Source organism: Carettochelys insculpta, chromosome 1, assembly GCF_033958435.1.
Source record: "Carettochelys insculpta isolate YL-2023 chromosome 1, ASM3395843v1, whole genome shotgun sequence".
In the NCBI taxonomy this organism is placed as follows: domain Eukaryota; kingdom Metazoa; phylum Chordata; order Testudines; family Carettochelyidae; genus Carettochelys; species Carettochelys insculpta.
Window position 1 is genome coordinate 144,294,541 of NC_134137.1, and position 14,840 is coordinate 144,309,380.

Below are 14,840 nucleotides of genomic sequence, written 5' to 3' on the forward strand. Positions count from 1 at the left end.
ACCTTTGGCAGCTGCAGGAAGATTCAAGGCAGACCATGGCAATAACTTGTCGCAGACCTAGGGAGGAACATGAGGATTAGTACCTTAAGCCGTTGTGAGACTGATACATATTTTGGGATCAATCACCCGCCTGCCAACAGTCCCCAAGAAAGGTGCCACCATATTCATCGAGCTGTTGCCAGTGTCCAACCTGCGATATCTCCAGATCCTTTTTCTCATCTGTACCAGTTGCAAAGCTGCGAGGCTTCCATCATAAATCCACTAAGCACCATCAGTCACCAAGGTCCCAACAGAGATGCGCGTCCTCATGGAGCAGTCCTCCACATAGAGCCACAGACACCACTCAGTGTAGAGTCACCACGCTTGTAGAACCTGGTCATTGGGTAGCTACATCTGTAGCTATAGCTGTGGTTCAGAGCAGGGCTCCTTAACATCAGGGAGGCTTCTGAGGCCCTCAGTGCCATGTACATAATCAGCACTGAAACCTGCTCTTTGGCCCCTGGCTTAGTGGCCGGCTCCATAGTACCCATGGACCCACTGAGGTTCTCCCAGACCTCTTAGGCTGCCTACTCAGTGTCAGGAGCCTTGGATAGGCTGGCGTCCTTGATGGCCCAACACCTTGGGTTCTTGAGTCTTCAAGGCAAAGACCCCACAAATCCATCTGCACCAAAGGGAACAGTCTGCTGGATCACCAGTGAGTACCATGGATCCTCCTCATCATTGCCTGTTGAGGACATCATGGGGCCCACTCACCAGGTTCTCTAGGGCAATGCTGAGGGGGTTACAGGAGTTGTTGAAGAAGTTCACATTCAACCTCAGCTTGCAGGCATAGGAGCTGGAGTAGCAAGCAGACTCCCTGTTCGATATCCTCTCCTCCACAGCCTCTACCAGGGTGGCCATTTCCCTTCAGGAAAGGGTATCAAAGATGGCCAACACCCTGTGACAAACCCTATCCTTCCCCTGTCTCCAATCAGGCAGAGTGTAAGTACTTTGTTCCAACTCAGTGCTCCCACCCTGTGCTCCCACCCTGCCCTAAATTCCCCAAGTGGTTAAGGAAGATAACTGCAGGGAGCATCAGGGACTACCCAGGGCTACCCAGGCTAAAAATAAACACTCCAGGAGGCTAATTTTTTTTTTTGGTGAAAAATTTATGCCACATGTAGCTTGCGGTTGAGGATTGCCAACCACTAGGTCATCTTTGGCCACCATGACTTTAATACATGGCAAACCATGTCCAAGTTATAGTTTTCCTTCCTGGAAGGTTCCTATAAAGAATTCCTGGTAAGCCTTGAGGAGGGTCTGACTGCTGCCAGGAAAGCCCTTCAATCAGCATCTGACACTGCAGACTCCACCACCTGCGCCATGGCATCTGCCATCTCCATGCAGTGAGCTTCCTGACTGCTCCTCTCTGAGTTGTTCAGTGAAGCTCATCAGTTGATTCAGTACCGCCCCTTGGACAGCCAGGCCCTGTTTGCAGAGCAACTTGCCAGCCAGCTGCATGGGCTGAAGGACACCCAAACCATCCTGAAAACCCTGGGTCTCTATGTGCGGGGACCTGCACATAAGCGGTTCAACATGCAGATCCTCAGGGGCAAGGGAGCCACTTCCATCAAGATCCAATGCACAAAAAGCTCAATGGCTATAAATGTGATATGAGCCACCTAACCCTTCCAGCACCCCCCAGTCAGGCTCAACCCACTCCAAGCAAGGAGCCAAGATTTTGAGGCTATACCTGAGGATGACCTTCCAGATTGTTCCCTAGATCCAGTTTTCCCTTTTTGCAATTGCCTTTCCTTTTTCCTCAGGCACGGACTGTGGTAATCTCAGGCTTCTGTTGCTCACTAGGCTACATCCTCCGATTTCTTTCCATCCCTTCTCCCCACTCATCCATTCCCATTGTCCCACAAGAGTCTCCTCACACAGGAGGTTCAGAATCTGTTACAGCTGGGGGCAGTGGAGGAAGTCCCACCTCCATACCAGAGCAAGGGCTCTATTCCAGGTGTTTTTTATCCCAAAAGCCAAGGGAAGTCTACATCCCATTCTGGACCCAAGAACCCACAACAGATACCTAAAGAAGCTAAAATTTCACACAGTCTCCCTGCCCTCCATTATCTCTTCCCAGGATCTGGGAGATGGGTATGCTGCCCTCGACCTGAAGGACTCATACTTCCATTTAGGTATATTGCCAGGTCCCTTCCTGTGCTTTACAGTGAGTTCTGCCCACTAATAGTTTATGGTCCTCCCATTTGGTCTGGTGACAACACTAAGGGTGTTCACCAAGTACAAGGCAGTGGTAGCAGCTTACCTCAGATAGTGGGGTACTGTGATGTACCCATACCTTGATGACTGGTTGTTAGAAGGCTGCTTCAAGGTGCAGGTCCAATTGTTTTGCAGGCTACATGCTGCTCCCTGGGACTACTGGTGAATAACAGACAATAATGCCACTTTAGTTGCAATGCAAAGGATAGAATTCATTGGCACCATGCAAGGGATTTCCTGTCATTGCACATGTTTTAGGTCCTGACAGACCTCATTGCGGAAGTATCTGCATTTCCCCTGACAGCAGCTGAGTGTTCCTATACCTGTTGGGCCAAATCACAGTGTGTACATACATATTCTGCTATCCCAGGTTGTATGTGTGCCTCCTGCAGCAATGTAGGAGAAGTCATTACACGTACATAGCAAATAATTGAGAGGTGCATGGTTGGCCTGCAGGGTCTTCCTGCCTCACGTCTCAGGCAAAGTGGTGAGAATTCTGACAGACAACACCGCCTGAACATTCTACATCAACAGACCCAGGGGAGTTTGCTCATCCACTCTCTGCCAAGGTGCTATCCAACTCTGGGACTTCTGTATCAGCCACCACATCCATCTGGAGGCTTGTCGCCTTCCTAATGTTAGGAATACACTCATGGATCACCACAGCAGGGACTTGTCCTGTCACCATGGGTGGTCACTCTAGCCAGAGGTAATTTGTCAGAGGCGGGGAACTCACCAAGTAGTTCTGCTCACCCACAGACAAAACAGAAAGCCCCATCCGTTTTGCTCCTGGCAGGGCCTGGGTAAGGACTACTTCTCTGGTGCCTTTCTCCTTTTGTGGACGAGGTACCTGATGTACATGTTCCCTCTGATCCGTCTCATCAGCCAGGCCCTAGTAAAGATGAAGAGGGACAAAACATGGGTTATGATGCCCCAGCAAGGCCTTGCCAGCACTGGTTGAGGACACTTGTGAACATTGCAGCAGACTCCTCTTTGCTCCTTCCCAACCATCCAGATTTGCTGTCAAAGGATCATGGTCAGCTCCTACACCCCAACCTTGAATCTCTTTACCTCTCAACCTGGATGCTCTGTGGCCAAACCCAGAGGAATATACCTGCTTGAAGAGGTCCAGCAGGTCCCTGTGGGCAGTAGCAGGCCATCAATGATACTGACTTACCTGGCCAAGTTGATGACGTTTTCCAGACGAATGATGGGTGATGCATTGCTTCCTTCCATTCTTCTGTGCAGTTCTTCTTGGATTAATCACTTAGGAATCAGGGTCTAGCACACGCGGCCATCTGTGTGCACCTTGAGGCCATCTGTGCATACCTCCAGCCAATTCAGGGTCATAGAATCATAGAAGCCTAGGGCTGGAAGGGACCCCAGGAGTTCATAAAGTCCTGGCCCCCTGCCTAAAGCACGATCAACCCTAACTAAATCATCCCAGCTGGGACTTAAAAACTTCCATAAATGGAGATTCTGCCATCTCTCTAAGTGACACATTCCAGTGCTTCACCACCCTCCTGGTGAAATACTTTTTCCTAATATCCTACCTATGCCTCCTCATCATATAACTTGAGATCATTGCTCCTTGTTCTGCCAGCCGTCACTACTGAAAACAACCTCTCTCCATCCTCTTTAGAGCCTCCTTCAGAAAGTTAAAGGCTGCTATGAAATCACCCCTCGCTCTTCTCTTCTGCAAACTAAATAAGCCCAGATCCCTCAGCCTGTCCTCCTAGGTCATGTGCTCCATACCCTTACTCAGTTTCCTTGCTCTCTGCTGGACCTGCTCCAATGCATCCACATCCTTTCGAGACTGTGGGGGCGCAGACCTGGACACAACGTTCCAGATGTGGCCTCACTTGTGTCAAATAGAGGGGAATAATAGTGTCTCTAGATCTGCTGGAAATGTTTCTCCTAATGTACCCTAATATGCCAGCCTCTCATCCACTGTAATCCCCAGGTCCTTTTATGCTGCTCTGCTACTTAACCAGTTGGTTCCCAGCCTGTAAAAGTGCTTGGGATTCTTTGTTTTTCTCCTTGTTGAACCTCATCAGATTTCTTCTAACCCAGTCCTCCAATTTACCTAGGTCACTCTGGACCCTGTTCCTGCCTCCATCATATCTACCAGTCCCCCTTGCTTAGTGTCATCCACAAATTTCATGACGGTGCAATCTATCCCCTTATCCAGGTAATTAATAAAGATGTTGAATAACACCAGCCCTAGGACTTATTCTTGGGACACCCCATTTGAAACCGAATGCCAACCAGACACAAAGCCATTGATCACACTACCCGTTGGGCCCAACTGTATAGCCAGCTTTCTAATCCCCTTACAGTCCATTTATCCAATCCATACTTCCTTAATTTACAGGCAAGAATATTGTGGGAGACTGTATCTAAAGCTTTGCTAAAGTCAAGGTATATCACATCCATTGACTTCCGTATGTCCACAGAGCTAGTTACCTCATCAGAGAAGCTAATCAGATTGGTCAGGCATGACTTGTTCTTGGTGAATCTATGCTGACTACTCTTGATCCGCTCTTCCAAGTGCTTCAGAGTGGATTCCATGAGGATCCCCTCCATGATTTTTCCAGGGACTGAGGAAAAGCTACAGTTTCACTTGTGCTTTTACTTTCCTAATTACTCCCCCGCATTCTCCAGCAATATATTTATACTCTTCCTTAGACATCTGTCGAAGTTTCCACTTCTCATACACATCCTTTTTGACTTTAAGCTTACCAAGAATTTCACTGATAAGCTGAGCTGGTTGCCTACCATATTTGTTTTTCATACGGCACATTGGGATGGTTTGGTCCTGTGTCTTCAATAAGGGTCAGGCACTGTTTTCTCATGACATGACAGTCAGATTCCTGAGTGGCCTGGAGGTTCTTTTTCCAAAATTGGGATCTCAGCCTAGTACTCTCCAAGCTCACCAGCCCATCCTTTGAGCCACTGAGCTCCTGTTCCCTTTCCTACTTGTCCAAGAATGTTGCTTGCCTGGTGGTGGTGGCATCAGTGAGACAAGTCTCAGAGATTAAGACTTTGACCTTGGAACTACAGGGTTGGCATTTTAATGCTCGCCTGTGGCCTTCACCCCACCTTCCTGCCAAAGGTGTCATCTTCCTTTCATAGGAAACAGTGAGTGGCATCCAGTGGGATCCTCCCAGGTGGGCAGAGTTTAAGAAAGTACTGGTGCTTTTTGCTCCCCTTCCTTTCCCAATTTTGAGCCCTTTGTGGGACACACGCAAAATGAATCTTTGTCATTTCTAGCAACAAAATACCCCTTGGCTTAAATGTATATGTGCTGTGTTGGTAAACAGGAGAAAAAGAGTGCTAGCTCATTTCTTCTTCTACCTGATTTAAGTAGTGTTTTGCCTTTCAAGAACCTTATTAGTTCCACATGAGGTGTAGCGAACCCAGATCTGTAACATGACAGACCCAATCTCAGCCATTTAGTCATGCTGTCTCTCAGAATGTGCCTGATGAATACTTGTTCTTGTCTCTGTGTTCTGTAAAAAGGGGCTACTCCTCCATCGGCAACATCTTTAATCCACTGTTTCACTGAATTTCTTATCCTTAGTGTTGAGTGCATAGGGGGAATAGCCTTTTCCAAGCTAATGTAATTAATCCTTTAGCCAAAGGGATAGAAATGGGTGATGCAGTGCTGAAAATTTAGGTTAAAATCCGGCTGATTACATGATGGCTGTTATAATGATATGTAATATAATTTGGGGTTTGGAAGTGGGTTATTTTTCTTTTAAAACACACACACACACACAAAAGAAATGGCATACCAAATAAAGCTCTGTTGTTTGCAATGCCATGGACACAAATGTTAGAAAGCCAGATATAAGATCACCCATGCATCCTTAATTCAGCTCCTGTGATAATGTAGCCTTCACTTATATGATCTGACACTGTTTTGTCCCCTAAAGCCATGCCTCGGTGCATGTTATGGACTGTGCTCAGAGAGGCTATGTCTAGACTAGAGGGTTTTGTCAGCAAAACCCGCAGTGTCCAGATTCCCATGGGTGTTCTGTCAACAGTAAGTTGACTGAACGCACCACTTTTGTCAACAGCTGTACACAACTCGCCACGATGAAGAATGCCTCTGTCAACAGAGATCTGTTGACAAAAAGCCAGTCTGGACATTCCAGGGGACTTTCTGTTCAGAGAAAGGGTTTCTGGGACACTGGGCAACCCCGTTTGCTGTGTTTCCAGATGGCTGTTTTGCCAATAGAATGGCCAGGCAATCCGCCTGCTCTCTGTCAACAGAGCAAATCTCTCTTTTGATCCGCCCTGCAGCCTAGCCACAATCTGTTGACAGAAGTTTTTTTCTTTCGACAAATTGCTCTAATCTAGACATAGCCAGAATGAGGCAGCTATTCATTATTGCATTTTATTCTCAATTTTCAGCATGTGGCCTCAGGCCTCAAGTACTTCATGCTATTCCAGAAAAGGCATGAATAACATGCTGCTCTTAAGGGAATAACATAAAGATTTTTAATATAAATATGGTATTTTGCTCTCTTTTAATACATCAGCAAAATTATTTTTATAAAGCCAACTTCAGATAGCAAATTGAGTAAAATATCTATGTTTTTGATGAAATGTAGCAGGATTTTTATTAAGCATGGCAATGTTATCTATCTGGAGGAAAAGTTAAACAAGTTTCAATCACAAATAAAAAACCAGAAAACTGTGGTCAATGTCACACAATAGAGAGTTTGATTTGTGAAGCATTGAGAGCTTCAAACTATGGGGCAGTCTTCAGTATCAATCCATGTTGCATGTGGTCTGTAACAAAAACTCACAGAGCATTTACATGGTGATATTTCCTTTCCTTTTATTTTTTTAAACAGATAATCATTCAAAGCCAATGGAAATCGACGGGGATGTCGAAATACCTCCTAACAAGGCAACAGTCCTTCGGGGCCATGAATCAGAAGTGTTCATCTGTGCCTGGAATCCTGTCAGTGACTTACTAGCGTCTGGGTAAGACAGTGATTGACACCACTTTCCAGGTGTATAAAATCTCATCTGTTCCAATTAGGATTTGTTTAGAGATGCAAAACCATGAGAGATAACTAGAGAAGGAGTGGCCAGCCAGTTAGAGACTAAGAGCAAGATAGCTGTGGATAGAGTGCAAAGAGCCACATGTTATATATTTATTTGTATATATCTGTATATCAATAAATAAATATATAAAATACAGATATATACAAATAAATATATAAGACATGGCTCAATGCCCTCCCTTTCCCTAGAGCCAGCCACTTCTACCATAGGCATTACCACAAAACAAACGCTAAAGTGTAATAATAGCAATAACAGTAAAGGCCAGTGCCCATATCATGTGTTTACAGTAGCCTCCCTAGCTTGCCTCCTCCACACACACATCTTCTGAAACCTCATGTATAGCAAGGACCAACTCCATGTTATTACACTATTCAGAACATACAGACATGCCTCTTCCCTCCCACTGCCCCGGTATATAGTTTAGAGAAGCAGAAAAAGGATATTTACTCAAAAATCAAAATATTTGATTGGTGTTGAGGAATGTGATAAAACTAAGTGGTTATTTTCAAGAAACTAGAGTGTTTTTTTGTTGTTGTTTGCTTGCTTTTCTAAGGCCATTGAAACAGTGAAGTACATAACATGTTATTTACCTAAAGCTACCAACCTCAACATTGCATGAACCTGAATTAAAATTCTTCCACAGTATTGCAATAGCAGTTCAATATTTGCTTAAATGTGGTGGGTGACCATGAGTAACTTTAACTTAAATCCAAGTCTAACAGTGCATATTTGAAAAGAATAAATACCAGTGATTAAAGTGCAATGGTTAGAATATAAATTAAGCTTAACAAATTATTGTTTTGGTGGATGGCTATCTGAGATTATAAGAAATGCTCTCTTTTTATTTACTGGTACATTTACCAAGAATGGCATATATTTCATTTCTGTGATAGGCAATCGTTGTATGGTAATTGAGTTGTACTGATTCATTTGAGGAAATCAGTTCAGGTTAAGGATAGTATGGATTTATTCCAGATATAGATGTTCTGTGTGTGTTAACAACTACTAGAACATAGAGGAGTGCAATTATAAGCAGTTGCTATTAAGTATCATCAAATGGGGAAACATGAGAATTCTGAATGCATTGTTTCCTGGGCTTAAGATATCAAAGTTACATACCAAGCTGTAAAACTATGTTTCTGATGGTTTGAGTCTGGCAGTGTGCCATTGCACAAAAAGTATGGATCAGCAGTTAGGATACAGATCATTGTGAATAGCTGAAAGCTAACTGCGAGGCAAGGCTTTTCCCCAGACTACTGTATACTGGCAAAGCTCTTTCTGTTTCACAAATTCATCTTTCCAAAGAAGGTAATTAAGTGTGCCAGGTAATTCAGTGCACCAGTAGTGAACTGATGGGGTCTAAATTACCACTGCCATGCTGACCAGTATTGTTTCCTTGTAGTCACCCTTCTGACTGCCGGTATCCACCAATTATCTTACAGCAGGGGCTGATAATTAGTGGCCTGTGGGCTGGACATGATTTGTCAGGTTTAGTCCCAGTTGGCTGCCAGTCACTTTATTTATCTAAATGACCACAGATATTGCTACTCACAGCTCCCTCTGGCCACAGTTCACTACTCCTGGCCAATGGGAGCTGCAGGAAGCAGTGTGGGCCTGGGCACCACTTTCTGTAGCTTCCATTGGCCTTGAATGGTGCACTGAGGCCATAGGGAGCTGCAAACAGCCATAGCTCTTGATATATGGGTAAGTAAAGTATCTGGCGACCCACCAGCAGCTAACCCTGACAGACTGCGTCCAGTCTGCAGTCTGCCTATTGGCCAACCCTGTCTTAACTTGTCTTACAGGGTAGGTCTACACAACAGATGTTTGCAGCTGTGGGTCTGAAAAGGTGTGATCCCTGACCACAGTCTTCAGTGGAAACACAGCTGTACTAGCAAAGCTGTACTTTCTCTTGATTAGCTTGTTTCGCTCATGGCGCGGGTGGTGGAGTGTTTACTGTGCCAGTATGTAACAGAGCTTTGCCAGCATGGCTGCATCCACACTGGGAGCGCTTTGCCCTGACATTTTGCCAGCAGTCCTATAGGAGTAAAGTGCCACAAGGTAGACATGGCCATATTTAGATTTGGACCTGGGCCCGTCTTTTATTCTGTGTTTATACAGCACTTCCTAAGCATTTAGACCACCATCACCACCCTGCCGCGCAGCTACTGCTACTACTCCTAAATGAAATCAGTAATCATCATCATTGTTGAAAGCTCTTTACACAAGAAAAGACTAATTTTCAGAAAACTGTATTAACAAATACAAATTTTGATTATAAGCTTTTGTGGGCAAAGACCCACTTTGTCAGATGCCGGAGTGGTGTGGGCATCTGACGAAGCAGATCGTTGCCCATGAGAGCTTATGCTCCAAATTATCTGTTAGTTTATAAAGTGCCACAGGACTTCTTGTTGTTTTTGAGCTCACAAACTTACTCGGCTACCTCGCTGATACAAATTTTGATGTGCTGTTTGAAACGTTAAAAGAATAGCCCAGAATGAAGCATCAAAGAGCCCACAGTAAAGCACTCTGAGGGCTCTTCCACATGAACAAGCAGGCCAGAGCCTGACTCTGCCATCTGTTTGACACTTAGCTGTCCATGTGCTCCCTGCTGACTCGCATTAGTAGCTTGTTAGTGTACTTAGATATAGTCCTCTTTCAAATAAGACTAGCTCCAAGTATACTAACAAACAATTAGTCTCAGAGGGGTATATGACAAAGTGGGTTTTATCTATGAAGGCTTATGCCTAAATAAATCTTTAAGGTGCCACAGAACTCCTTATTGTTTTAACAAACTATTAATGCATATCAGCCAGGTGCACATGGACAGTTAGATCATATGCTAGACTGGGGTAGATTAACACCCCCAACATGAACATAATTGTTCATGTGGAAAAGCCCTTTGTTAGAAGGTTGTGTTTCAGAATGAATTTCCAGAGATTGTACAGATCCAGAGTCTGACCATCTTTATGGATCACTGAAAACCCTTCCTATTTGATACAACTTGCCACCATGATAACATTGCCTGTGTCTACACGTGCCCCAAACTTCGAAATGGCCATGCAAATGGCCATTTCGAAGTTTACTAATGAAGCGCTGAAATGAATATTCAGCGCTTCATTAGCATGCGGGCGGCAGCCGCGCTTCGAAATTGACGCTCCTTGCCGCCGCGCGGCGCGTCCAGACGGGGTTCCTTTTCGAAAGGACCCCGCCTACTTCGAAGTCCCCTTATTCCCATGAGCTCATCGGAATAAGGGGACTTCGAAGTAGGCAGCATCCTTTCGAAAAGGAGCCCCGTCTGGACGAGCCGTGCGGCGGCAAGGAGCGTCAATTTCGAAGCGCGGCTGCCACCCGCATGCTAATGAAGCGCTGAATATGCATTTCAGCGCTTCATTAGTAAACTTCGAAATGGCCATTTGCATGGCCATTTCGAAGTTTGGGGCACGTGTAGACACAGCCATTCATAGCATCAGTTGCTCCCTTTCCCCGCATCCTCCCAATAAAATAGACCTTACCCCAAGCACCACTTTTTAGATCCCAAACAGAGAAAAAAGCTGGGCTGTGTAGTCCACAAGGAGCTTTGGGTTTTTTCAATCTTCTTTATGAAGAAGGGTTTCAGATATGATAGAAATGTGTGGCTATAGAAAATTCTACAATAATCACATGGAAAGATTAATTGCACATTATGGAGCAACTCAACATCCCCAAATCAAATTAATTGTATGTTGTAGTTTGGGCTGATAAAATTTGGATGCATGGCCACAAAAAGCTCAAGTGTTCCTCAGCCATAGCTCCAGTAATTACCATCTGTTCTTAAAACGCATTGTACCAATCTCTGTGGAGTCTGATTTATTCTGTACAATATATCTTAACATCTAAGCTTCAGTTCTGTGAACTTAGTTTTATGCACACATGATTTATGTATATGTATGACACTTGCTCCAGTCAAAGTCATAGGACCGTTGTTCCCATTGCAGCACAAACATGTTAAAAGATGACACACCTGCTGTCAGAAGTGCACAGTGGAAGGGGTCAAGCCCTAATAGTTCAGTCATGTGGTGCAGAGGTCTGCCGAAGGACAGATAATTGTATGGTCAGGGCCTAAAGTACATGACAAAAGCTGTAAAAACTAGTGTGGGTGAAAATGAGGGTGGATAAAAGGAAAATAGTGATACGGAAATGTGGTTGTCAAGCTATGATGAAAATATAACTAATTTTTAGTAGTTCCTATGTGCGAATCAGTATGTTTTCTCATTGTTTGGGAATTACCTGTGTTCCAATTAATTTTCACACTTGATTTTTACTTTTAGGAAAAGTTGTATCTGGTTATTTAGTTTTTTTCCCCTGTCTTGTTTATTTATTTATATTTTTATTGAACAACAGTAAAAGATCATCCATTCAATGACCAGGGCTCTATAGTAATATCTTAAAAATAAGGTAATAAAGAATGGAGCCTGTCTCTTGCCACATGTCAAATTAGATTCAGTAACTCATCCACAATATAACAAAAATTATTCTGAAACTTGCATCTGAAGTTTAGCAATAACAAAATCTGACGGGGTTGGGCAAGGCAATTAACCAGCCAATTTCTTCATACTTCTAGGGCTGTTTTAAGTACAGTCCTGACAGCCATGGACTGAGGGTTTTATTTGACCTATAAATAAAATTCTGGAGAGAGCCTGATCCTTGATTTTTAATTGAATGGGGGTTGGAGAATATGCAACTAAAAAGGAAAAAGAAAAGACAATCTTTCAGAAATAAGCTTTTCTAAAGTTGGGCAATAGTTTCCCCAAGGGAAAATCAGTACAGTACTTCTATTGCTCAAGTGTTCATGACTTGCATGCCAGAATCAAGTTCTTTATCATGGAGATTAGAATGCTTAAAAGGGTTAAAGAAATTAAATATCTTCCCAAATTGTGCATGAACCGTGGTCCTCTAATAATGCAGGGTTCGCTGAATCATTCAGCAGAAATCAGGATACTTTTCTTGAGCAGAGAATACTTTTCACAACAACAAAAGGGAAGACACACAAATACCCCTGCCATGCACTGATAGGCCTGTGGAGCTACTCTACAGGGACACAGAGCAGCTTATATAGCCTTGGGAGGAACAGAATGGAAAAACAAAATTAAAATACTGGAAAACAAAATTGCCCAAGCGGAGACTGAATGCTGAATAAATAAAACCACTGAAAGTGAAAATACAGCTCTTCTAGAATTAGCAAATAGCAAACTGGATCTGATAGCCAGGTTGCTAAAAATTGCTTTTAAACATGGGTACAAACTAGATTATTATAATTAGGGTAATGGTAGCTCTGAATCTTACATAATGGAGAAGCCAACAACAGCATTGAGGCAAATTCCCAAGTAGCTGGCATGTTAAACCATTATCCCACTTTTATTAATAAAACATGTATGTCCTATAAACAATCATAAAGTACGAGAGCTAAAAGTGATTCTTAGCCTTTAAACGTCATAAAATAATCTAGCCAATTTTCCTAAACTCACTGGTCTAAGTTCAATATCTCTATGGACGTGAGAGGTTACATTAGAAGTTCGTGCCACCACAATTGCAGTTTTCCTGGGGACAAACATTCTGACCCAAATTTTTACTAGTCATTTGGAGTGACAGCTGGAAATATTTTGTTCTGTCAGTGGCCCCTTTTTATAGGAGCTGATGGAGTGGTCCTAAACTGGTGATAAAGTCGAAGGAGCGAAACACACATAGCCCTTCTATGTAACTCAGATTTTAAGCAAAATGTGAATCTATGGACTAGTTGCATTTGTAAACTCTGATCTAGAAATCAGGGCCAAAGAATAATGAATAGAAATAATGATTAAAGTAACAGTTGACCTACATCATTCAGATTTCAAACCAGATTAAGACTTGAGACATCATTTGAACTTCATTTGTTACTTTATCGTTTTCTCTTTTTTTTAATGTTGAAAACGTTTTAGTTATTGACATCAAGAAAGCATTCAGTTCAGTTGGGTAGGATTTTCTATTCAATGTCTTTAAAAGCATGTGTTTTAGAGAGAAGAATTTTGTTTTAAGAATTCAATCACAAAAGAAACATGCTTTTCTTACCCTGTAGCAATATATTTCCTAAATTTCATTATTAACAAGATGCACTAAAACATGAGGTACAGACTGGGAATGTAGGCAATAAAAATTACTTTACATGTATGAATTCCTGAAAATATAAGAAATATTCTAATTCTGTATTAAGTTCTACTTTCTGCATCTCAAAGTAAGTAACCCAATGGATAAATACAAGCAATTCGTGATTGCAAAAAGAACAAGTCCCAATAAACAGGAAAGTGGAATCTCTACCATCTTGTTGTTAATTAATTTTTGGCCTCAAGGACATTTTCCCACTGGAAGATAGTCTCATGTAAATCCACTGCAAATATGGTAGAGTCTGACTTCTTCTCCATGCCATTCCCAAGATAGAGGATCAAGATTTCAACCTTCAGGAAAATGACCAAATTAGATAAGACTCAGTCCATTAAACGGATCTTTTACTCCTTACTTTGGTCTCTAGCAAATACCGATAGGAGTGTGCCTACCTTACAGTCCATCCCTCGCCAAGAACAAACTATTATGTCAATAGACATTTTACTGCTGCAAATTTTGGAACAGATCACCAGGTCTGTCCAAGTTGCACTGAGCACAGAACCTTACCAGCAGCAGACGGAAAAGTGGAGGTAAACCACTTTTGTGCTCCCTTGATTCAGGGACTGATTTGAGGCTTGCTTGCTCCATGGCTTAAATTAGAGCAAATGGACTATTCTTCCAGCTGGGGAATCACTGGAACACAGGCTACATCTAGATTACAGCAATTTGTTGACAGAATTTTTTGTCAGAAGATATCTTCTGACAAAACTTCTGTTGACCGCAACCAAATTGCCAAGCGGATTGCAAGAGCTAACAGTTTTGTCAACTGAGAACAGCTGGACTGCCCAGCCCCTCTCTCAACCAAAGCGGCCAACCAGAAGGACAACAGACAGGGGTGCCCAGTGTCTCGGAAGACTTGGTTGTCGACAGAGGTCCCCCCCAGAATGTCCAGACCAGCTTTCTGTCAACAGATCTCTGTCGACAGAGGTGTTCTTCCTCATGGGGAGTGGGATAACGCTGTTGATAAAAGTCCCATATTCTGTCTATTTACTGTCAACAGAACTCCTTGAGAATGTGGATGCTCTGCAGGTATTGTCAACAAAATGCCAGTGTTGCCAACAAAACGCTCTAGTGTAGACGTAGCTACGGTTTGCTCTTGCCCCAATCTACACCCTGGAATGACCTTACAGAGGGCCACACTGGTTCTAGTGGCATCCAATTGCCACAATATCACTAGGGAATCCCCAGATGTTGTCAGTTTTAAATCCTCTTTCTGCTACTGGAATTGCATAAAGGGAGCTTAGCCTGGATTGAGGAGCTGACCTATATGCACTGGCTTTTCAGTCAGGCTTTTGTTACTTGTTTGTTGTATAACTTTTGTG

At 43.3% G+C, this 14,840-nt stretch overlaps 1 protein-coding gene across 9 annotated transcripts in view; it reads left to right on the plus strand.

The window, feature by feature from the left end:
* TBL1X (transducin beta like 1 X-linked) overlaps positions 1 to 14,840 on the plus strand; it is a 296,176-nt gene that overhangs the window by 254,664 nt on the left and 26,672 nt on the right. For all 9 annotated transcript variants that reach the window (XM_074992632.1, XM_074992672.1, XM_074992641.1 and 6 more), the window contains one exon: positions 7,125 to 7,257. In XM_074992632.1, the coding sequence (XP_074848733.1) occupies positions 7,125 to 7,257 (133 nt within the window). The remainder of the gene's footprint in view (positions 1 to 7,124; positions 7,258 to 14,840) is intronic.